This window comes from Lepisma saccharinum, chromosome 11 (genome assembly GCF_977018435.1).
Source record: "Lepisma saccharinum chromosome 11, izLepSacc3.1, whole genome shotgun sequence".
Lineage (NCBI taxonomy): Eukaryota > Metazoa > Arthropoda > Insecta > Zygentoma > Lepismatidae > Lepisma > Lepisma saccharinum.
Window position 1 is genome coordinate 23,788,066 of NC_139239.1, and position 24,826 is coordinate 23,812,891.

Sequence of the window (24,826 nt, forward strand, 5' to 3'; positions counted from 1 at the left end):
GCTGAAGTATATATGAAGTGGTTCAGACAATGGTTGGATGGGATGTCTCTTTGCGATAAGTGACATAAACCCAATTCGAATATATCTTTCTCGTATAGTTTGAGGACATGGTTTTTATCTTAATTGATCACTTAAAATGCTGGAAAATGTAAAATGAAGGAAAAGTTTATAAGATTTTGCTGCATTGAGACCATGAAGATTGTAGGGGAAAATGTACGTTAAACGGAAACGTTAAATCAGGATTACACTGTATAATTTTTCGTCTGCATCTACTACATTTTTTCCGTATTTTTTACTTTATGTACGTTTCGCACCATCTTGTTAAGGTACGGTCATATTTGGCATGGTTTCGGCTAAACATTTACACTTACATACACTGTAGAAAGCGGTAGAACGAACATCGCAATGTAAGTAAGTATGAGCGGTCACATTAGAACTTTGGCGTGTTTCACTGGTCACTGATTCGAACTAAATAATTATGAGAGGCGAATTTGTCAGAAGTGCTTTTCATCCTATACTTGACTTCTTGTCTTGTTTGCGTGACAACGCACATGACAGAGAACTAACGTGAAGGTGGAAGAGAGGAAATGTCACTCTCATCTTCGGGGAAAAGGAGAGCTAACGTTACTATCTTCATCGTTGTTGAAGAGAGCTAACGTCACTCTCATTTTCACGGTAGAGAAGGGCTAACGTCATTCTCATCTTGACAGTAGAGGAGAGCTATCGTTAATCTTATCTTCATGGCAGAAGAGAGCTATCGTCACTCTCATCTTCAAGAAGATATGTAAGGTCGTTCTATCTCCAGGGTAGAAGATATGTAAGGTCGTTCTATCTTCAGGGTAGAAGAGATGTAACGTCGTTCTATCTTCAGGGTAGAAGAGATGTAACGTCGTTCTATCTTCAGGGTAGAAGAGATGTAAACTCACTGTCATCTTCAGGGTACAAGAGATGTAACATCCTTATATCTTCAGGGTAGAAGAAATGTAACGTCGTTATATCTTCAGGTAGAAGAGATGTAACGTCGTTATATCTTCAGGGTAGAAGAGATGTAACGTCGTTATATCTTCAGGGTAGAAGAAATGTAACGTCGTTATATCTTCAGGGTAGAAGAGATGTAAACTCACTGTCATCTTCAGGGTACAAGAGATGTAACATCCTTATATCTTCAGGGTAGAAGAAATGTAACGTCGTTATATCTTCAGGTAGAAGAGATGTAACGTCGTTATATCTTCAGGGTAGAAGAGATGTAACGTCGTTATATCTTCAGGTAGAAGAGATGTAACGTCGTTCTATATTCAGGGTAGAAGAGATGTAACATCCTTATATCTTCAGGGTAGAAGAAATGTAACGTCGTTATATCTTCAGGTAGAAGAGATGTAACGTCGTTATATCTTCAGGGTAGAAGAGATGTAACGTCGTTCTATCTTCAGGGTAGAAGAGATGTAACGTCGTTATATCTTCAGGGTAGAAGAGATGTAAACTCACTGTCATCTTCAGGGTACAAGAAATGTAACATCCTTATATCTTCAGGGTAGAAGAAATGTAACGTCGTTATATCTTCAGGTAGAAGAGATGTAACGTCGTTATATCTTCAGGGTAGAAGAGATGTAACATCCTTATATCTTCAGGGTAGAAGAAATGTAACGTCGTTATATCTTCAGGTAGAAGAGATGTAACGTCGTTATATCTTCAGGGTACAAGAGATGTAACATCCTTATATCTTCAGGTAGAAGAGATGTAACGTCGTTATATCTTCAGGGTAGAAGAGATGTAACATCCTTATATCTTCAGGGTAGAAGAAATGTAACGTCGTTATATCTTCAGGTAGAAGAGATGTAACGTCGTTATATCTTCAGGGTACAAGAGATGTAACATCCTTATATCTTCAGGGTAGAAGAGATGTAACGTCGTTATATCTTCAGGTAGAAGAGATGTAACGTCGTTATATCTTCAGGGTAGAAGAGATGTAAACTCACTGTCATCTTCAGGGTAGAATGAGAGTAACGTTAGCTCTCGAAAGCTGTTTTAAACAGTTAATAATTGTTTTAAGCAGCACCAATTATATTACAATGGAACTATTGATTTGTAATTTAACAGCGGTCCAATCCTTTTTGATGGAGCAGTTATCTTTGTTTCTCCGGTACCCTCCTTGTGTCTGCGCCAGAGACGACCGTAGCTACTGCTCTCTGAAGAGGAATGAAAGAATGGCAGACGAAGAGATATACTGAAAGAGAGTATTTCTTCCTTCTGAATAGTCTGTGGGAACGCGGGCAAACATAAAACTGTACAGCCAGTCCCTGCTAACCTCTGCAGATTAAAGCAAGCACATTTGCAGCCGTTGGTGCAACGCTGATCTTTCAAACGCCTCGGGAAACGGAGCTGCATCTTGGAAATTTCCATCAGCAAATAACAGTCCGATGCAGAAATGAATACGCTAGAACTTCGCACGACAGGTCAGGAACCGAGTGGCTTTTGCAGCCGTCGAGAAGTTCGGAAACTTTCCCACCGCCTTCCGCTTTAAGGCCGGCGTTCATTTTGCGCTTCCCGTCCACGGCAGGTGGTCAGCGAGTAGCGGCTCCCATAAAAGCTCGAAGCTCGTTCCGGCAGACATCTAACGAGAGGACTATTGCCGCGGCTGTAACAACGATGTTGGAACTTCACATGGCATCTGTTCATTTGTAAATGTTCGCTCATTATGCATCCAGGACCGCAAGCATATCGTTTACGGGTCCGCAGTTACTGCTTCCCGTCTTGGATTCCTCCCGTCTTTAATGTTACATCACACGAGCTCTCAGAATCGGACTCGTTGATGGTCGTGTTGAAGTGTCATTGTGATTTTTATAGCAATCCATGTTACGCCATGGCAAAATTTTTGTTATGGTTACGTAATTGGGAAAATCTTCGTCACGGTGACATGACTGAAAAAAATCGTGACGGTGACATAATTGTAAAAAAATCGTCTCGGTGATATATTTTGAATAATTCGCCAAGGTGACGTAATTGGAAACATTAGTCACGGTGACATAATTGGAAACATTCGTCACGGTGGCATAATTAGAAAGATTCGTCACGGTGACATATTTTTATATCATTATAGCGTCTCTACAATAAAGTAACTCACAGTTACGTTTTAACGTAAGAGTTGCTATATCATTTTTTAAAAAGTAACTGTAACAGAGTTCCTTTCCAAAAGTAAAATTGCAAACACTGATTACTTGTGAATTTTCGTCATGATAGTACAACTTTGAGGATTTTCCTATCTCTTGGTGCCTTAAACGTTCTATCGTGAACAGTTACTTTATATTAAATGTGTCAAATTGTCTCATTGCTTTTAAATTGCCCTGTACGTTATTAAACAGCACTAGATGTCAGCTGTCAACAAGATACAGTACAGAAACGATCATTGGCCGTTTCTGGCACCAATGCCCGATTCGGAAAGAACGCATGAAAACCGCTGAATGCCGGGAAGATTCGATATATCGCACCTCTCGCAAAATGACCTTTCGCCCGCGAGCAAGGTGGAAGCGTTACAGAAAAGCGTCATGTGCTGCGAGGTTGTCCGCCTCCGGGTTCTACATCATGTAACCATGTCAATCGAGAGACAGGCTGTCCATTTTTCCCGGAACTCTTTCCCACGGGGCACCTGCAACCCATTTGTTCCAGACGCCGGAAGGTTCTGACAATTATTAAAACAGCGCTTCAAATTGAGGCGATCAAAAGCTGGGTATTCAATTGCCTTGCCACATACTCAACACTCTACGTAAGACCACCTGGTGTGAGGCAAATACAGGGTGTCAAACAAGTCTTTTGACATTTTTTAAAAAATCTATAGGGAGCATACTTTATGGAAAATTGATTCATTGATTTATGTTATTTTACGTCGTTTTTTGCCACTTTTGACTAATTACGACGATTGGGATGAATCGTGATATGATGAAGGGACAAACACATATGTACAACATAATACAATTCCTAAAGGATTATCCTGGCTGCAGATCCAGGCGCCAGAGATTAGTCTCGCTAGTCTACTAAATGCTTTATGTGGAAGAGAGTTTGGATGTGTCTGAAAGGATAACTCTTTGCACCCCTTATGAAAAATTGATTTTGTTTATGCCACAATACCAAGTTACGATCCGTTTTTGTAGTAATCTTTTTTCTGTTTTTATTCTCTCAACAAAGTAAGAAGTGTTCTCAACACGATTGATTGATTGACTTTGTGTTTTAAGTACTCTTATTCACAGTGAGGTTAATCGGGACTGGGCCTACAGTTTAGACCCCTTGATTGCAAGGCAACGACGTTATCACCACGCTATCGGGGAAGCCCACTGTTCACAACACAAGCCTCACAGAGGACGGATGTGAGCCTAGACGCCAGAGACTCGCTAGTGTGCAAAATGCAGTTCAGGGTGTATTACGTGGAAGGGAGGTTGATACTTGGGTGTTCACGCAAAAGTCACCCCTTATACCTTGTGGGGATTCGAACCCGAGACCCCTGACGTCGTAGCACGCTCTGATAACAAATCCACCACGAAGGTCTGGATAACGAGAATTTAATTACATAATACACTTTATAGTTCACTGAAGTCATAGTTCACCAACCACATTGTGTATTCTGAAGTTTTCTCAAAAATACTACCCCTGTGACGGTTAAGGGAAGATTAAAAGCGGGCCGTGTGATTTCAAACCTTTCCATAAAGTCTGGATCACATGATGTGACGTAGCATGTAAAACCATACGTATTAAAATCAGGACGCGTCAATGGTTTCAGATCGCATCAGGCTTCCTGTTCAGAATTCCCAATAATAAACAATATCGTAGTGAAGATCCGGACGGGGTGCGGTGTGAAAGGAACAATTTCCAGCTTCACAACAAGGGTGCGTTGAAGAGCTTCCGCTTTGCACCACGGGAAGGGCCATTAAGACGGATGGCAGCTGTTTCGCCCTGCCACCGAGAACAATTGCTGAGAATCCTGTTCTACATTGTTGTTATGGTTGGCGTTTCGCCGCATGACTAGATTTCCTTGACTTGACGAGCTCTGAACCTCGAATCGCTTCATCCTGCGCGTCAGACTTGCACACTTGCATGTCCATTACGTTGCCTAGCTTCCAGGATAGCGCCTGGGACCCGTTGATGTCTCTGCTGCTATTCTGGTGGGCGAAAAGTGTCATGTATATTTTCTTGCACGTTCTTGAAATAACTGATCTTTTGATTGATTGATTTAGTTTATTTTACTTCGCGTTTTGTGCCTCTTGGCTAATTTGCGAAGATGGGGATGAGTGATGAAATTGATGAATGGACTTTCACAAACAACCAAGCCCGAGCGGGAATCGAACCCGGGACCCTTGGCGTCACAGCGCGATGTGCTAACCGCTCGGCCACAGGGTCCGGCAAAATAACTGATCTTAGAAGAACATTAATAAATGTTCTCATAAACTTGAGATTTTTATGTACGCTCGTTATAAAATACCTCTACAATAAATACCTTCTGTCAATTCAAACAAGAATATCTCGGTTCTTGACTGGTTCAGAATTTTAAATAAATTCCATAAATTTTAAAATTGTTTAATATAGTAATTAATTTATTCATAGCGAGGGCACAATTGACTTTGAGATTAATTCCTTAAGCAAATTACTTTGAACAAAATATTAATAACAACTTCAAGTCCTACTCATGCGAAACCATTGTCTACTCGGTAGAATGTTAGTCGGAGACCCGGGTACGAATCATGATGTAGGTGATTTTACATGGGAATTCTTCCAGCAATATGCCGGCCGGCTTGGAGCGGCTCTGGGTAGCAGTTAGTCTATAATAATTGGCTATTGGATGGCCGGAGCGTTATGCTGAACACATCACGTCCACAAATGTCGATTGTCTTCACGACATGTTACAATGTGCAGGATGTAACTTTTTATTTTTCCAACTTTACCTACTTAAGCACATAACAGTAGCTGGGAGTGGATCTGCGACTTTCCCTGATGACGTGTCGGTAACGTCGTCGCCTTGTAATGAAAGGGTTACGGGCTCGAAACCCGGTGAAGACACGTGGTGATTCGGATCCAACTTGAGATTGTAGATCCAGTCCCGATTAGCCCATATCTGTACATAAAGTGAACTTATAACTCAGGATAGAGACTGGGTCTACAATTTTACTTCGAAACCAAACAACAACTTTAGTTCCTATGCACTCACAAAACGGATTGTAAGACGTGTTTGAGTATTTAAGACAAACTTATTTCTCTGCAAAAGGGACAGTAATTTAATGGAGCATCAATACTTTCACGAAGAACCGTGGCTTTTTTACACACACACACACACATCTGCCTTTCTATCTCTTTTCTTTCTCTGTCTATATTTTCTCTCTCTCTCTCTCTCTCTCTTTCTCTCTCTCTCTCTCTCTCTCTCCATACCTTTCCTTCTTGCGCTTTAATTTTTTCTCTTTGTTTTGGTCTTTCCTTACACTCTCTCTCTATCCTTTCTTCGTATTTGTTTATTTATTCCTTGTTCTTGTTTCTCTCTCTCTCTCTCTTCTCTCTTTTTATTCTCTCATTTATCTCTAATTTTCTCCACATCGTACGTATTGCACATTCTCTCTTCCCGGCGATGTCCCTTGTCCATTTGTTTTGTTCTTTCCTTTTCTGTTCCTATCTCCATTTCTCGGTTCTTTTATTATACCTGTTTGCCCTTTGACTACACCGCACCGTCATGCATGTCAAGCAACATGAGCTACCTCTTCCTTCCATTCCACACGCGTCCGACACGCCACCCTGCCCTCAGCCGCAGATTTGACACTGCATAATTGCAATTTTCACTTGCATTTTGCACCTTGCGGCTCGGCAAAAGCGTCCGCCGAGAACCTCATGTAGCCCACGCAGAGAGAGAGAAGTGCTGCAGTTAATAACTGAGTTCCGAGGGTTATACACGGAGAAAATCCCTCGTGGAGACAATTACTGCCGTAGCAGCGTTACAAATCATTCGTAGCAGTTATGCAACGCTTTAAATTAAATCCCTTTTTTTCCCTCTCTCTGCCTCTCGGTTCTTCCCTCATTTCCCTTTCCTCCCCCCTCCTCTTTCTCTCTCCTCCACTTTGTTTTCGCCCTCCGAGCATCAAGTAATCTAGTTCCTCAGGAGGAAGAATGGTTTCATTTAGCCATATCGCGAATTGCGTTATCTATTTCTTTGATAGAGACTGGGATAATGAAACGGATTTTCCCCTTTCTTTTTCACCCTCGGCTCAGAATGGGAGAGGGGAAACGGGAGGATCGCAGACCTGCGCAGGACGTCACTGGACGTACAAATTCACTGATATTGCGCATGGCTGGGGATACCCGATGGGTTTTTCTACCCCTTTTCTCTTCTCTTATTTTGAGCGTGTCAGAGGGCGCAAACCCCCCAGTTAGCAAGTCTACCCCCAATGTACAAGTAGTGTTGGGGACCTCTGGGAGTCAAAATCGTACACGCGTGTCAAATGGATTGTATTTCATCTCTCGGATCGTACATTTGCAGTTTAGGGATTCCTCTGAAAGTGTGTGCTTCTCCCCTCTCTTTCTGTTACTGTTTTCTCTCTCTCTCTCTCTCTCTCTCTCTGTGTGTGTGTGTGTGTGTGTGTGTGTGTGTGTGTGTGTGTCTTTCTCCCTCTTTCCTCTCTCTGTTGCTTTATCTCTCTTTCACTCTGTCTCTTCATTGATTCCTTTCTCTCTCTCTCTCTCTCTCTCTCTTCCTTGCTTTCTCTCTCTTTGTGTGTGTTTGTATGTGTGCGCGTATTCATCCGCACACACACAACATATTGCATAGTATGGTTCGATATTGTATTGTATCTTTGGTATTATCTGTTTGTTGCAGTTCGTGTTTGTGTGGCGAACTGCAATTGTTTCTCTGTCATACGAGTGTTTCGAAAAGCTTGCTTTCTTGTTGAGATAACTTTTTCATTAACACTTTTTGAAGTTGAGACCAATTTCGGATTCTTGTTCACAGCAGCAGAATTTCTAGATTTCGGTTCAATATTGTCATAGCATTGTTCATTCTCTTACATGTATTTCAAATTCTCTCCAAGACGTTACTTTTAACCGCAATGAACATGAAATTACTGTAGGCGAGTTGTCCATCACCATTCTTCTTTTGAGTCCATTTTCCACAATCTCACGATCATGAATTGAAATAAGAACTTCAATAAGCAGAGCACATCGCCACGTATCAACAGAATCGCATTCCTTAAAACATTATGGGATGTAGAATATAATGGAATGAATATAACAATGGGCAATTTGTGAATTTTTGCCGTTGACTGTAGATCCCAGACAAAGTTTTAACCTTTCCAACGACTTATCGTACATGTTGGGAGATGATGATGAAGAGGTTTTTTTAGTGCTTTTTAAAATGTTGTGTTTTTCCTGTTCAGGTCCCTTTACAGCCTTTTGCACTTTTTCAAGGGGATCTTTACACCCCTTTTCAATACTCTAAGGTAAGGATAAGAGGATTTTTTCTGGAATGACCATAAAGGCCTACGCATTCCAAAATTTTAACTCATTCATTCATTCATGAACTGTCAGGATATGTACGGTTAGCAACGCTGCTACACAAGAAAGTCTTATATTTTCATGAACTTTTAATGCAGCTTACTATGTAATATATAGTGCCACTGAACATACAGCTTGGAAAGAGAAATTCTCTCGAATATCGCTTCTCGCTGGTTGATATCAGAGGCAAATTAATTAATGCACGCAAGTATTAATAATAATCTTGTTAATTTTGTCCTTTTTTGTCACTCTTTCGTATTATTTTTACAAACCACCTACAAGACCATAATAACTGAAATTTTGTTATGGGTATATTACAATTCTACTATTTTTTTTGTAAATAGCAGATCAATTATTGGATGCACATAATTTCTTGCCATCTATACTTAAACATCTCTATTATTTATAAATCAGTTTCAAAGTTACATAAGTGATGACGCTTCCAATTAGTGTTAAGAAAATTGAAGAAACTGGAGAGAGAGAGAGATATTGTTTCACATTCTTGTTTCTGTGTAATATGCAATGAAAAATGTACATGAACGTTAGGTATATATGTGCTCAAATTTGTACAAGGATCGAGAAAACACTCAAATTCGCTACGTTTTCTTCGTTTTTTAAATTAAAATGTTATCCAGGGATCACTAACATTCTGTGATGCTTGTGTGATCTGCGTATTTTATTTACGTATTTAAACCAATCAAAACCACTGAACTTCCCGCTGTAATTCCGCGCTTAACAGAGGAGTTCTTCCCGACCTCCGGGGGTTAGTGGTTAGAGTAAGAGGTTTTGTTTCGACTCTGAAGCAAGCCCTTTTGCTTAACTTCAACGGACAACCCTAATTATCTTCTTACAACCAAACAGCTCTTAAAATTTCTCGAATGATAAATATTCAAAGATTCATATTACTTCCTAATTTATACACATTCATATGTTCTTTTTTGGCATATTTATACTTAGTTTATACAGCGTAATTAAATATGCGATATTCTAAGTGTGTTCGGTATATTCTTATCGAATGTGCCGATTTCACCTTTCTCAAACTTTTAATCTTCGCAACTGCTTATCATCCATGTCATGTGCTATCAAATGTCTTCAGCTTTTTCAGAAGAGCGGGCTTCTTGCACTCTTTCTGGGGAAGTTTTTACTGTCTCCTTACCACTGTAATGTGTTTTGTTTGTCCTGTGCAAGTTTCTTTAAAACCTATCACTTATAAAATTTATCAAGGACCTCTACCTCACCAAATAAAGTTATACGGAAAATAGGTGCATATTGTTATTTCTGAGAAAACGCACATGTAAAATGATATGCTACATGACCCACTTCCCATTTGAAAATCTGGATGTATTTTCAAAATGGCGGCTTTCAAGATGGCCGCCATGATACACACTAGCCCCATCTGGTGTCAAGTCGTTTTCAAATTGAAAGGGTGTCCTTCGACATTTGACTCACCCTGTATATCCTTTCTTAACTTTAAAGTAAGGCTTTTAGATGATTAAATTTTATCCTTGTATACTTTGAAGGGCTCAAAATGATCATAAGTACCGACGCACCCATAAATGTTAACTGATTCTTTCATTTAAATTGATTGTTAGCATGATAGTGCATAATATTTTCGCGCAATACAATAATTCGAAATTAATAACAAAGAGAAAGTGTGCACTAGACAGTAAGTACACGGTAACAAATTATGCACTTGAACATATTTGGTACCCCCTTAAACCCTGGGTAACGCAAGAAATATATCATTATGTTTATCTACTTCGTAACTTCATGATTCTCCCTCATCGTCGCGTTTACCTCTGGAGGTATGAAAGCGACGTGAAATAACAGAAATTGAATGAAATATAGGAAAACTGTTGATGGGAACACTGTCTCATCTTTTGATGGGAATTGAAATACAAGGAGAACTTGATTGATTGATTTATTTGATTTTTTAGTTCGTTTTTCTGCCACTTTCAGCTAATGGTTAAGATGATTGATTGATTGATTGATTTGTTGTCAATTTTATGCACAAACAAGGCTATTCGGGACTGGACCTACAGTTTAAAGTGGGATCCGAACCACTGCGCCTCCTTGATTTCAATCGCGAAGATTAAGATGAGTGATGAAAAGATAAAATCGATGAAGGATCACTCACATAGAACACCCATGCCCAGGCGTCATAGCCTGCTGAACTAACTACTACGCCACGGAGATCGCCAACAAAAATAACTGTTTTCAGATTAAACCTGTTGTTGCATCCTGAACCGCAATGCAAATTAAGAAAATTCTTGCAGAACACCCTGTATATTAGTAAGGTGGATGATAGAAAAGAATACAATACTCGAGTGGCAAAATACTAACGTCTATTTCCTTTCTTCTCTCCTGCAGGTTTCGTGGATCAGGAAGCGGGACCTCCACATCCTCACGGCGGGGATCTTCACCTACACAAGCGACGCCCGGTTCCAGGTGATTCACCCGGAAAAGTCGGAAAATTGGACGCTCCAGATAAAATTCCCGCAGGAGCGAGATGCGGGAATTTACGAGTGCCAGGTCAATACGGAGCCCAAGATGAGTCTTGCGTTCAGACTCAACGTCATAGGTAAGTGACCAAGTGAAGTAGATGGAGTAGACAATTTTATATATACAACATTAGTCGGTGACGTCCCCAGATGGAATTGGCGGGGGCGGGGGGGGGGGGTTGGAGAAATCCTGTAGAACGTTATAATAAAGAGCTAGTGAGAGTATTGAGATTGTTTTGTAAGCATAAGATTTGTTTTAATTATGTGAATACTATCTCTTTAATAATTCCGAATCAGAAACAACCGATTTCACACCATCCGAACTCTTTATGCACGCGATGAAATGATAGACAAAATAAGTTTGCCAGATGACTTGAAATAACACCATTAAGCCTTGTTTCCATGATATGAAAATTCAATATTCTGACCAAGGCATTAATTTATTTTATTGCAAAACATAAACTAAACGTAACGTTTCAACCTTCTAGCAAGGTCTTCTTCAGACAAATTTGTACTTGATGCAGAGTCTGAAGAAGACCTTGCTAGAAGGTTGAAACGTTACGTTTAGTTTATGTTTTGCAATAAAATAAATTAATGCCTTGGTCAGAATATTGAGTTTTTCATGACTTGAAACATTTACCCTGAAAGGCAAAATGTATAATGGCTGTAGCGAATATGAAAATGATGAATGAAGAATTTAAAAAGGGTTTAAATGTATGTAATCATCCAATAAATACGGATGACTAGGTTCTCGTTAGAAAACATCAAAAGTAAGGTTTATTAATGATATGCAAGTCGTTATCAAATTAGGGAAGTTAAGAATAACCGACCACATTTTGTATGATTATCAACACCAACAAAAGAATAAAAGCAGAACATAAAAAAATCTCACGCTTTTCATTTGTACAGAAGAAGGAAGAGAGCTTTTGTATGCTAATTATGTATAAACCAAATAATTTATATGTATAACGTTGTGTTCATTTTACGTTTATCTCAATGAACTATTTGTGTATACTTGATAGAAATTTATAATTATATTCTGATTTATATAAATATTATATGGCAAAGAAAATTGTCTAAAGTATGTATCCATGATCAAATGAAAATACTCAATACACTATAGTATCTGTAAACGGAAATACAACTTATGGATGACGACAAGTCCAGGGGCAAAATTCGCTCCTTCGGCCATAATGTAAAAAGTAACATTTCAAATAAAATGTAAAGGAAAGAAAGTTGTTAAGTTCGGTGGTTGGTATCCGAAAGGAATTGAGTTCAAATCTCCTCCAAAACCTTCTATCAGTAAACGAGGTCAAACTTGGTTGAAATGTAAGTTCCAAAAATCATCAAGTTAATTAATGCCGTTGTTAGCTTTTAATTTTCTCTCTTCTTCTCTAGCATCCACTTTGCCTACGTTTGTACTCACTCTCAGCCGCTTCACTTTACGTGGTCCATGGAAGCCCCCATCTTTGGCTTTACGGAGCCAGTACCGCCCTAGAGCACACGAGCCCTCCACTACCTTCACGTATAATCTCGGATCAGAAAACAACTAGGGGAGAGTGGGGCAAGTGAGACCCCCTAAGAAAAGAAAGGTCATAGTATGCACGTCATTTATTTGAGAAGAAACAAAGTTTTACCAGGCTACACGTAGAACAGTTAATTAACTCCTCTCTTAAAAAATTGAAATTAATCAAGTCTGCTGGGGCAAATGAGACCAGCCAGATACAGAAATAGAACACTGAATCTTGGCAGATAACTTTCACCAGACAAACGTTCTAAATTACTTAAATCATGTGCCCAGATTAATGGAAATATACTTATCAGATAACCCTTATAGGAAGCTGATTTTATCGGCAACTGTCACACACAAAAGTGTTGTACCAGTTTTCCAACGACAGCAAGTGGTCACTTAATTCCTTTTCCATTTCAGCTGGAATTTTGTACCCTTCCAACAATGCCTCGATTTATTCTTGAGATGAGAGTTGTCCGGGCTATTCTGTATCTCACTGCTGTTTTCCTCAATGACAGACTACCATTCATACTCTGCAACGCCTGATGTCATCCTCCGTCCACCCCCTTCTTCTCTCTGGGGCCTCCCCCATGGCGCAGTGGTAGCGTCATTGCCTTGTAATCAAGGGGTCCCGGGTTCGATACCCGGTGGAGGCACAAGTGGTTCGGATTCCACTTTAAACTGTAGGTCCAGTCCCGATTAGCCTTACTGTGCATAAAGTGGACTTAAAACAGCAACTCAACCTTCTTCTCTCTGTCTTTTGGACAGAAAAAAAAAGCGGGGGAAAAATTTCATAAAGCCCAAAAAAATTTCAAAGGGATGGTCTGCCCCTAATTGAGCTAGAGTGAAAGCGATTGAAGACTCGGAATATGCACGGCAAGACCTTTCAATAGAGTATATGGAACGACCCGAAAATTTAAAATCGCCATATCTCCATTCCTAATTCAGCTAGGAGGATGGTTGATAGCTCGTTGGACTCGGAATGAAGTCCTCTTTCCGATTCTAAAATACAAAATGGGCGCTTCCATTTAAAATTTCACACTTGCCCCGCTCCCCACCCCCAGGGGGCGGGGGGTGGGGAATCAAGTGTGACATCATTGAATAGCTTTCTTTCACTTATTAAACACGTATTTTTTTCTTTTTCCGATTTGATATGTATTTCTCACGATATGTGACCGTTCCAGGACTTTTGGACCACCCGGTATATTTTGCAAATATATATATATATATATATATATGCTGTACGTGCATTTTTTACGTTTCTTACAGCATATATGTGTATTTTTGTGTTTTGTCTTTTTGTGTTTTTTTTTCTTTTCTGTGTTTTTTCTTCTTTCTTTTTTGTGTTTTTTTCTCTTTTTGTGTTTTTTTATTTTCTTTGGTATTTTGATCTTTTATATTCGCAAACTGTTAGATATTTCAACTAAATTTCTAAAATGTGAAGTAGAGATGGTTAAGTGTAAGAAAAGTCTTGTGCCTTAACTTCGCCATCCAAAAGAAGAAGTAAATAAATAAATAAATAAAATAAAATATAAGGTAGGTGTGCGCAATTTCGCCACGTTAAGCTTTGAACGACCGTTACAAATTCCTGATAAGTATGATGATAACGTCTGTACTGGAAATGGATAGTATATATGTTACGGTATGTGTGGAAAAAAAAACACGTTCATGCGCTATTATTCAGGTACTTCAAAAGACAAAAGAAAAAAACCTTGCAACTGGCGAAATTGCATACACCCTGTACACAATTTTGCCACCCACTGTAAACAGAGGGGACAGGACAAACCGCGCTACAAAACAAACATATTTTCACCCCATGAATATAATGAAAAAAGTATAGATAGTAATGACATACATAATATACAGGGTGGGCCAAAAGTCCCTTACCACCCCTTGTAAAAATCGTTTTAGTGGAAATTGATGAATAACAACCATGTGTGACCACATTAGGCCTAGGGGGAAGTCATAAAGGGGGGTGCCCTTGACGGCGGCCATCTTGAAAGCCGCCATCTTGGATACAAGTCCAGTTTTGTAAATAGGAAGGTAGGCATGCGATACATGGCGAAATTGCAAGCACTTCCAATGACTACACAAATGGGGTGAAAATATGACTCTCAATGTATACGACACAACACTACACATATCATTGTAGGCAGAAAGCGTTCGTCTTCACAATGCAATACTTGCTACATAGCTTCGAACCCTCCTTCCTGGACAAAAGGACCGCACTTTGTTGCTCTCGATCTTATAACAACGCTACGTCTCGCACGCACAATGGCTGCCTGTCTTTTCCGTCTAGCTCCTCCCCATCAAAATGAGACAAAACACGATCAGCGTGCGCTACCTACCTATACACTAGCACCATCTGCCGACTTAGGCCGACGTGTTGGGAAATACAGGTATCTGGCAGAATTGAAAACATGGCGAAATTGCGCACACCCACCTTATATAAATAATATATATATTACAAATGTTAAACTGTATTGGCGATATGTAACGCAGGCTGCTGTATAGATAACCCTTATAAAGATAGCACCGAAAACAAATAGCCTACATACCTATAAAATCCTCAGTTTTCAAGCGAGCGTAGAACTGCTTGACACAGCGTATCCTGGTGACATGACACCAACTAGCTTCTCGCGGGTTTTTTTCCTATCGCGGTCTACATTTCAGTTAGGGTGGACGCACTTGCCCAACCTGTCTCACTTGCCCCACCCTCCCCTACGCTAACAACTGAGCTTCCGCCTGGTTTCGCCTATTTTTTCACTTCCGCTGTTTTATCTGTATGAAATTGCCTATGTCAATTCCGTACAGATATAACAACGGAAGCGAAAAAAAATCAGGTGGAGTAAATTTCACAGTAGGAAAACAGCTGAAGAGAAAAAATCGGGCGAAGTCAGTTTCACACAGGTTAAACAGTGTGAAGCGAGAAAAATCAGGCAAAGTAATTTTCACACAGGTAAAATAGTAGAAGCGAGAAAATCAAACGAAGTCAATTTCACACTTGTAAGACAGCGGAAGCCAGAAAAATCAGGGGAAGTCAATTTCACACAGGTAAAACAGTGAAAAATCAGGCGAAATCAGGCAGTAGCTCAGTTGGTATAGCAATGGTACAATATACCAGAGACCCGGGTTAGAGTCGTGGTCAAGTTTGCATTGTACCTACGTATTACATCTCCTGTGTGTGTCAGATTATAATATGAAAGCTTTGATTCTCCTAACGTCCCTTCACACGGTAGAGGTGGAGCCGGGGCGTTAAGTAGCAAACTTCTGGGCTCGCTTCCGAAGTTCCCGTGTTCGAGTCCCGCCCTGGCCTTGGTATTCTTTGCGAGTTTCCTTTCATCGATTTCATCTTACCAGCACTTATCTACATCGTCGCGATTAGCCGAAGTACAAATGAAAGACGTGAAGTGAAAAGAGAAGGATCAAACTTATTGATTAAGACCTTTCTTCATTTTAAGTGTCTGTTAATCTTCCTCCATATTCTGCATGCAGTACTGAACACAGAACCCGTGGACCCTAACAGCAACCCAGGCAAGGGTAGCAGTCCGCTGTACCTGTACACTCACCCCCAACGACGTCAAGTTCAGCCTCACAAAGTTTGACTCGAAGGACAATAACTCAAGATCTAGCGAAGAAGTAAAAAGTTTTTGCTCCGGATTTCTTGACGGTTGGTCTTTAATTTCTGTGGATTTGCGAGGTCTGTGTCTCTCGTCTCTGCGGGGGGTTCACATCAGCGTGATTCATTATCTGGTCCGTCCTCTGAGGAAATTGGTGCGGTGTGCTTCAATTAGCTACGCCAGGACAGATTAACGGGCTGAAACTGGCTGCCTCTCAGGCTACAAACTGTGGAAGCTGCAGTATTTAAGAACCACAAATCCTGTCCTCACTGTGGAAAGCATCTTACGAGAAAGAAGCGCGGGGAGATCAGATTATTTTCCTGTAGCAAATCCTTTCTCTTCCGGTCCGTCTCGAAACAAGTTCCTTGTGGAATCTTCTGAGGAAATTGAAGACGGTTAAATTGAAAGAGGTCTCTTTAAGGAACTCGCTTCTTGGTCATCCAGAAAATAAGTTCTGTTTGCCAAATTAAAAAGACACAAAATGTAGTGGAACAGAAACCTATATTGCACACTGAAGTACATATCTTGGACTCGCTTTCAACACTGTTCAGGCACCCCATACAGCACACAAATATCCAGAAGACACCTTATATCTTCTGGACATTCGTGTCGAAGTTCTGGATATCCATAGGACATCCAGGAATGTCCAGTAGACATCCATTGGATATCCCTGGATATTCATATGTTTGTCCAGAGGACATCCATAGGATGTCCAGGAAGGGTATGATTTAGACATTCTGCGGAACTTTTTTGGATACGTTTCGGAGATTCTATGGATCATTTTTGGATACGTTTGGGAGATTCTGTGAATCTTTTTTGGACATGTTCTGGACATTCTATGGATCACTTTTGGATATTTGTAGGACATCAGTGCAACTTGGTTTATATTAACGAGACGTTATCGGAATATTTTTATTTGATTGTGCATACGGAACTATATATTCTGAACTAGACTTCGACCTAATGTGGACATTATCCTGATATTTTTCACACTTATTTTATGGACGTCCTATGGATATTCAGATCTGGATATCGAGGACGGGATGTCCTATGGACGTCTAATGGATATCTACAATATCCATGGAACTGATCTGGACATTTGTGGATATCATATGGATATCCCTTAGAGGTGTGTACTGTATGGGATTATCATAACGAGACACCACGTTTTGTATCCCTGTATCGAAGAACTATGCCGCTTGTTATGTACCGCAGTGTAGAAAATGCACTGATGGTCGCCCTCTACGTTCCTCATCCTGTACATTGTTCTGCCCTCCGTTAAACTGTCGCTCCCATCTCTATAATTGAGGCCTCTATTCTCCATACACCTCACCAATCTGACGTTAGATTTCAGCGCATTCATTCAAATATCGGATCACAGATCGCACTTCGCACGCGGCGGGCTTCTCGATTTTCTTGTACATTATCACAGCCCTCTGCGAAGCGTTTGAACTACTACTATCTTTCCTCCAACTGACCTGTGTCTTGCCAGTTGGTGAAAGAACTTGGCGCGCATGCGCACCCTCGCGATCGCAGCGCCGCTGCGGTAAAAATTGCAAACGGAACTTACTTTCTGGACGTGCTGTATATTTACCAACTTTAAACTGGGAAGATGATACCGAGACGAGACTAGTCTCGGTCTCGTTGCCACATATGAAACAAGCCTGAGACCAGGAACCATCTTGATGTTTCGAGACTTCTCGGTGCAAGACCAAAAACCAGATGGAGCTCTATAATATTACAAACAGACGGTAAACATATTGTTTTGAGTTACGTAAAATAATTACATAAGTAGAAATAGGAAAGGTAGCTTTCGTGGCGACCTAATCCCATGTATCCACGAACCGAGCGCAAACATTACTCCCATCATCAGCGAATGTTTATTCGAGACCAAGTGTATTCACCATCCACTGCAGGAATGAAGTTGAAATAAATAAAACCATGTGGGTCCAGCAAAGTAATTCCTTTCCTGTATGTTAGGGATTAGAAAGATGACAAATATAACCAAAATTTAAGCTATATTGGTACATCCAGTAGTTGTGTTTTACTGCCCCACTAGGAATTCAGCTTGTATTTCAGTACTGGAATCTCAGGTAGGAATTTTCCCATTATTTCCCTGAATAGGCAGCTCCGGGACCTTCCTCATGAGTGCGGTGCTGACCACCTCCACCGTGGCCAAGAGCCGGAATGTGTGGATGCCTTATGTACCTCATTGAAACTCCTACCACACAATGAGCGTAGAAACACACGTGATTTACACCTTACGTCGCCCAATCGATTCAAAGATGTACAGAGTGATTCAAAAGTCCCTTAACACACCCTATAAAATATAAATTGGTTAAGCTGGGTACAAATGGTCATGATAGAAATAGGTTAAGTTGGGGGGGAAACTGAGATAATTATTACAATCATGCAGTCATAACTTTTTCCTAATTAAAGATAGGCTGAAAAATTGATTGATTAGTTTGTTTTATTTCGCTTTTAATGCCACTTTTGGCTAATTTGCAAAGATCGGGATGAGCGATGATATGATAAAATTGATGAATGGACACTCACAAACATCACTGCCCAGGCCAGGATTCGAACCCGGGACCCTACTCCGCCACGGGGGCGGCTAGGTTGAAGAAACCTTCACTATTACATTTCTCGTGAAATTCTAGCCGGATTTGATATATCACATCACCCCCTTTCTACCAAACATTTTGCGTTTATTTTAATATGGCGACCACCAATATGGCTACATCTAGCCCTAACCTGTTTCTGTCATGACCAATTGTACCCAGTCTAACTCCTTTACATTTTATAGGGGTGTTATGGGACATTTGAATCACCCTGTAGTTGTATGGTTAACAAAAAAGTATTTTCAAGTACCAGCAAATTGGTGCATCACATATTAACGAGGGAAGATTTTGCCCTCTTGAATTCCACTTTCGTACGGCCATTTCTACAAGAAAAAAGTATCTCTATTATGCAGTACGTTTTTGAAGACGATGCTCTTTCCATTCGGTCTCCACTTCTTTCGCTTTGATTTCCCCCATTCTTCTACGTCTGTTTGAGAGGCAGTGGAACAGCTGGACAAGACGTGGTGAAACTCGAAAGAAAAGATGGAGAACGGGAGAAAAAAAATTTCCAATCAACTGTCGCGATAACCAAGTAGCTACGCGCTCCACCGATCAAAGAAAATTTTCAGCATGACGAAGAAATTCCACCGTAGAAAAGAAAAGAAAGAAAAAAATCTCTGAGAACATTTAATTCGTTCAAGGGAGAAAAAAATAAGTCGTTCTCTTCCGAGTTCTACTTTGCATTCAGCCAACTCAGCCGTGTGAACACTGAGTTTTCTTTACTCTGGGTGATTTCTTGGTTATCGTTTGAACAGCTCCACTCGTTTTTACTTCTTCTTCCTCTTCATCCGCCAGAAGTTTCATGGTAAAGCAAACAGAGAAATGATGAATTGGTAATAACGCAGGTTACTCATTGCCTTGGTAAATTGCGGAAAGTTCGCCGTGGACAAAAAATACGAGGGCTGCTCAAGTTTTAAACTAATTGTTCCAATGTTTCGAATCGACTGATACATTAACCTTTAGTTAAATTTGAGACAACAAGGTTACTGTAAAACTAATTTGTATTGGCCAATATACAGAAGAGCCATACTAAATTCACTGTTTCTGAATTGTTGCACAATGCCTCTGTGTATTTTTTTTATAAGAAAAGCATATAAAAGTGAACTTTTATGTTACTAACTATACATTAAATGCTAATCTTCCTTCTGAGAGAGTCATACTAAATTCTGAGAGAGCCATACTAAATTCACTGTTTCTGAATTGTTGCACAATGCCTCTGTGTATTTTTTTATAAGAAAAGCATATAAAAGTGAACTTTTATGTTACTAACTATACATTAAATGCTAATCTTCCTTCTGAAAGTGAACGAGTCTTGTCATTATTAAATTGCAGTCAAATTGATTATTTTTTTAAAAAAAATCTTTATAAGCTGTAAGTTAAGAATGCCATCTGTAAAGTTTAAGAACAAACGTTCCCATATTATGTGTATTTTTTAGAAGAAAAGCATATACTGCTAACTGTAAATTAAATGCTAATTTTCCTTCAAAAAGTTACCTAATATTACTATCGTTAAATTGAAATGAGAAATTTATGAAAACATTTATAAGCTGTAAGTTAAGGATGCCATCTGTAAAGATTAACGACAAACGTTACCATATTACTAGCAATTCTCTCGTAACTAAATATTAGCAGCATTTTATGGTCTTTCAGTTGAGATTCTGAGAGGACTATTTCCATCAAATCGTTATATCGGGGTACGGTTTGCGTATCGACTGTATTTAGAACCGAAACTTACACATTATAAAAAGTAAAAATTCAGCCATTTTTATTTCACACAAAATATTTGCTGATAAATAGAATATGATTTATGATTTAACTCCCTCTTCTTCAGACAAAGCTGTTGTCTATGTTTATAGCACCTATTGGAATTGTTCCTAATAGGCACTCACTTTAAGGGGGTAAGCCATTTTCGTCCTTACCCCCCAAATTTCCTAGTAGAGCCAGTGTGTAATATGTACAATAACATAAGCATATAAAACTTTGTATATATCAGTGTTGCACACCACAAGTTATTTCAAGACGTCTTCAGTATCTCCACTACAAATAGACTCATAATATGTTCTTGAAGATGTATCGGTAGATTAATTTTCTTGAAAGAAATAAAATACCGAGCGTGACTTATACGAGGGATGTCCGCAAAGTAAGCGGCAAATAATGCCGCTGCAGTTGCGATTCTGCGCATGCGTACCGAGTTCCTGTTTCTTTAACAAGCACGATCATTAAAACAGAGTTTATGCGTCGTGCTGTGTGTTTACTATATTTAAGAAGACAGACGCATCGCATGTGAAATGCTGTCTGTAGTAAGATTTCAAATTATAAGGTTTGTTTTCGTCCAAGAAATTAAACCATTCGTACGGACATTTTCTTTTTCAAAGAATGTTTTTAGCATGTACCATTTTGTGTTGTAAATTGTTTATCTTATTTACGGCTTTTTGAATAGTCGGTTACTTAGAGAGTAATTGATATAGATATAATGAATTGATACATAGGAATTGTCGGAGAAAAAATTATGAATGCTTAATGGTGCTGGACAAGTCTGCAGAGCGTCTGGCTTTTACGTGGAAGACCTGGATTCGATTGTAATTATTTCGACGATATCCTTGAATGAAGTAACTCTGGAGCTCTCCTAGCCTCTATCCAATGAGTGGCTGGGGGCAACCGCAGAGGCTGCCTGTGCACGTGCTAAGATCGAAAAAGTGTGGAGCCTTCCACACCTCTCTCTGTGGCTTCATTGAACCGGCGCAATGCACAGAGGATAATTTTACCTATTTTAAAAAATGAAATTGCAAAATTTGTGTTATTGTGTACCTGCGTAATTGATGTAAACTCGTTAATAACATCCAAGGAAGTTTTGCAATCTCATCTGGAAGTAACTTTTCCACGAAGCACGTGTATCTAAGTTAATCTTTCGTTCAAACTTGACAGCACGAAAAGTTGGTAAGTTGAGATTAAGTCCATAAGCTTGTTTGGGGGGGTCTATGAAACCAACTTGAACTTATTTGTCGGCGGCAAAGAAAGTTCGGTTCTACGCACCACGCTCGGTGCATAAAATGTCAATTTGGTAGGTATACTCTCTCTCTCTCTCTCTCTCTCTCTCTCTCTCTCTCTCTCTCTCTCTCTCTCTCTCTCTCTCTCTCACTCACACACACACACACACACACACACACATATATGCGTACGTACGTGCTCGCTGATGCATGGTTCTGAATTTACAAACATGTAAATAATACAGTAGTCCACACGCTTGGTAATTGCATTTTTTTTTTCATGTACACAAACCTCTATTCCTTTTCTGGTCTACAGATGCTTCCCAGATGGTAGAACTAAATCATCTAATGCCAAATAGAATGAATCGCTTTATATGTAATTCATTTTCGCTTTTCTTTTCCTTTAAATTCCTTATTCTTACAAATCGTGTCCCTCCCTCTCTGTCTCTTTATATTTGCCTTTCCTTTTCCATAATTTTTCTCTCTCCTTTCTACCACTCTCTATCTCTCTCTCGCGCGCGCACACACACACACACACACACACACACACACACACACACTCACACTCACACTCTCTCTCTCATTGCTTTTAATTTTTCTTTCTACTTTCCTAATTCTTCTCCCTGTTTCTCATTGTTTGAAATTTTTCTCTCTCTCCGTCCTCTCTTTCTCTCTCTCTCTCTCTTTCACACACACACACACACATTTTTATTAACTCTCTTTTCTTTCTCCCACCCTTTTTCTCCTCCTTCTTCACTTTCTCATAGAAAATTTCTTTTGCTTTTTCCGACTTTTTATCACTTTTTTAAGATATTTTTTTCAGTTCCATTAGTTTTCATGACTCTACATTTGCGTTGGAAGTCGTACCTGCATTCCTTTTTCACAAGATCTGCCTGTCAACTATGTGCACTCTAGGCTTGCTCTCTCACTCACACATTGACCATATTATTCACAAGCCAAATTTTATCTTCTAATATATGTGGGTCTATGTGTTTATGGACAATTACATTATGGAAACCGTCCTTATGTACATTTATATTGTTTGAATCTAAACATTGCATGGCTTAAATCTAACCATAGTTTAGAGTCCATTTCTTATCAGGTCCAAGAAACTGATATACTCTAAACTAAAACCTGGATCATTTTGGAGTTCTTGGAGGCACGTGCATGAAAACTGGTCGTCGGCATGCCAATGGGAACCTCAAGCAACCTGCCAGTTGTCTTACAGTGTGGGTGGATCATTGATAGGGGTCGTCTCTCCAGCAGCCACGTTAGAACTCATCAGATTGTAATGTTGTCAGGTGCATCCTCCATAAGTCGTGGAATGTCTGTGCAGGTATGGATTATGAAGGCTGAGAAAGGTATTCGTGGGTAAGGTATTATCTGCAGCGGTGAACCTGACAAAGGGACCAGGTCAGAGAAATCGACACGGGAGAGAAGTTTGTGTCTGGAGACAAGAGAGGACATTGGCTGTGGCATTCGGAATGCAGACATAGCCAACTTCCACTTTCCCTCGTCATGGCTGTGCATTCACGACAATGCAATAATGTCGGAGGTTCTATCGAAATATTGTTGGACATCGGAAGATCCAATCTTATATTTACTAGTACCAGTACCTCTATATTCATATAAAGTGGTTTTGCAAGCAAGTGTCGTTCAGTTAGGAGTGCGAGACGAAGTGTTATGCCTTCGAAGCAGCTGATAACAGACTAATGTTGTCCATTTTATTAGAAACAGCTCTCACTCAAGATTTCAAGATCCGGAACTCCGTGCAATGTGTCTCCACTGGAAATCAAACCTCGGACCTCTTCATTACCAGGCAACAGCGTCATCCAATGTCTAATCGGAGCGACTTGTAAATAGGTGAAGAACTGAAACCTGACAGTAATCATTTAGTGAGAAGTTATGGTGAAGTGTAACAAGCAGACATGAAAAAATAACCCCTCTCCCCTCAATCCAATTCAAGTAAGTTAATTACTGTCTATTATGTTTCCTCTCAAGATTTTTACAGAGAACAAAACTCAGATTTGTAATTTTAATGAGGCAAAAACTTCATGCATTTTAAACTTACATCACAAGCTCAAAATGCAGATTCAAATTCCTATCAATATTTACAAAGTAATTTTGCTCATAATTGTACCCTTCCGTGGTATATAGGAGTAACCGCTTGGCGAAATTCAGTTTTGAAAGCATAAGGTCAAAGTTGTTCCTCGTGCAAAAATCAAGTAAAAACTCTAGAATAAGCAGGAAACGACATTTGAAGCAAAAAAGGGCCTGCATTATACAACTCAAAGGTTCTTCAGAGATTAATAATAACGACTAAAATTGAAACTGCCCTTTCCTTTCTTTAATAACATTTATGAAACGAGTTTTCTTTGGGAAGTCTTTTTTCCCGCCAATTTTTTTCCCCGCCTATTTTTTCCCGCTTAACCTGCAAAAGAGAGGGAAAAGAAGTGCGGAGAGGCCAGTTCGCAGCTAAATCATTCCTTCTTTTCTTCTTTTTTTTCGGAAAGTGGAAAGGGAAGAGAGTTGAATTCTTCCATAACCTTTATCGATTGCGGTGAGTCTCTTGGGATGAAAAAGAACCGAACTTATATCCCTTCGCAAATGTTCGTTAGTCAGCACAAATGGATTCTCCAGAGAACCAATATTTTCTGTTCGAATGGAAACAAACCCTTTGTCGGCTGCTAGTGAAGGATAATTCATATTCGTATCATCAGCATACGGTAGACACGTATTCGAGTAGTACATAATTTACACATTTGGTCACAACTTGTGCTGAAGAGAATGGTTTTCGCGCGCATCAATCGCTTCAATACCAACACTGTCATAAAAAGTATGTAGTATATGTATTTGAGTTAAAAATCTTCTTATAGTTGCTTCTGTTATCATGTGTGAGTTCTCTCTTTCTCGACTTTTGCGGCTCCTGGTCAAATAACTTTCTTTCTTCTATATTTTCATGTTAAACATTTGAAATGTTTATTATATTTTAATCGTTTATTATAAAAGGTAATGAAAATTATGTTTTAAGTTTTGGATGGTCATCAGGAAAGACACTTCATACAGGCAACAA

At 39.6% G+C, this 24,826-nt stretch overlaps 1 protein-coding gene across 1 annotated transcript in view; it reads left to right on the forward strand.

Moving 5' to 3' along the window:
- dpr1 (defective proboscis extension response 1) overlaps positions 1 to 24,826 on the forward strand; it is an 815,638-nt gene that overhangs the window by 672,964 nt on the left and 117,848 nt on the right. The window contains exon 3 of the mRNA XM_083130821.1: positions 10,885 to 11,095. Coding sequence (XP_082986947.1) covers positions 10,885 to 11,095 — 211 coding nt within the window. The remainder of the gene's footprint in view (positions 1 to 10,884; positions 11,096 to 24,826) is intronic.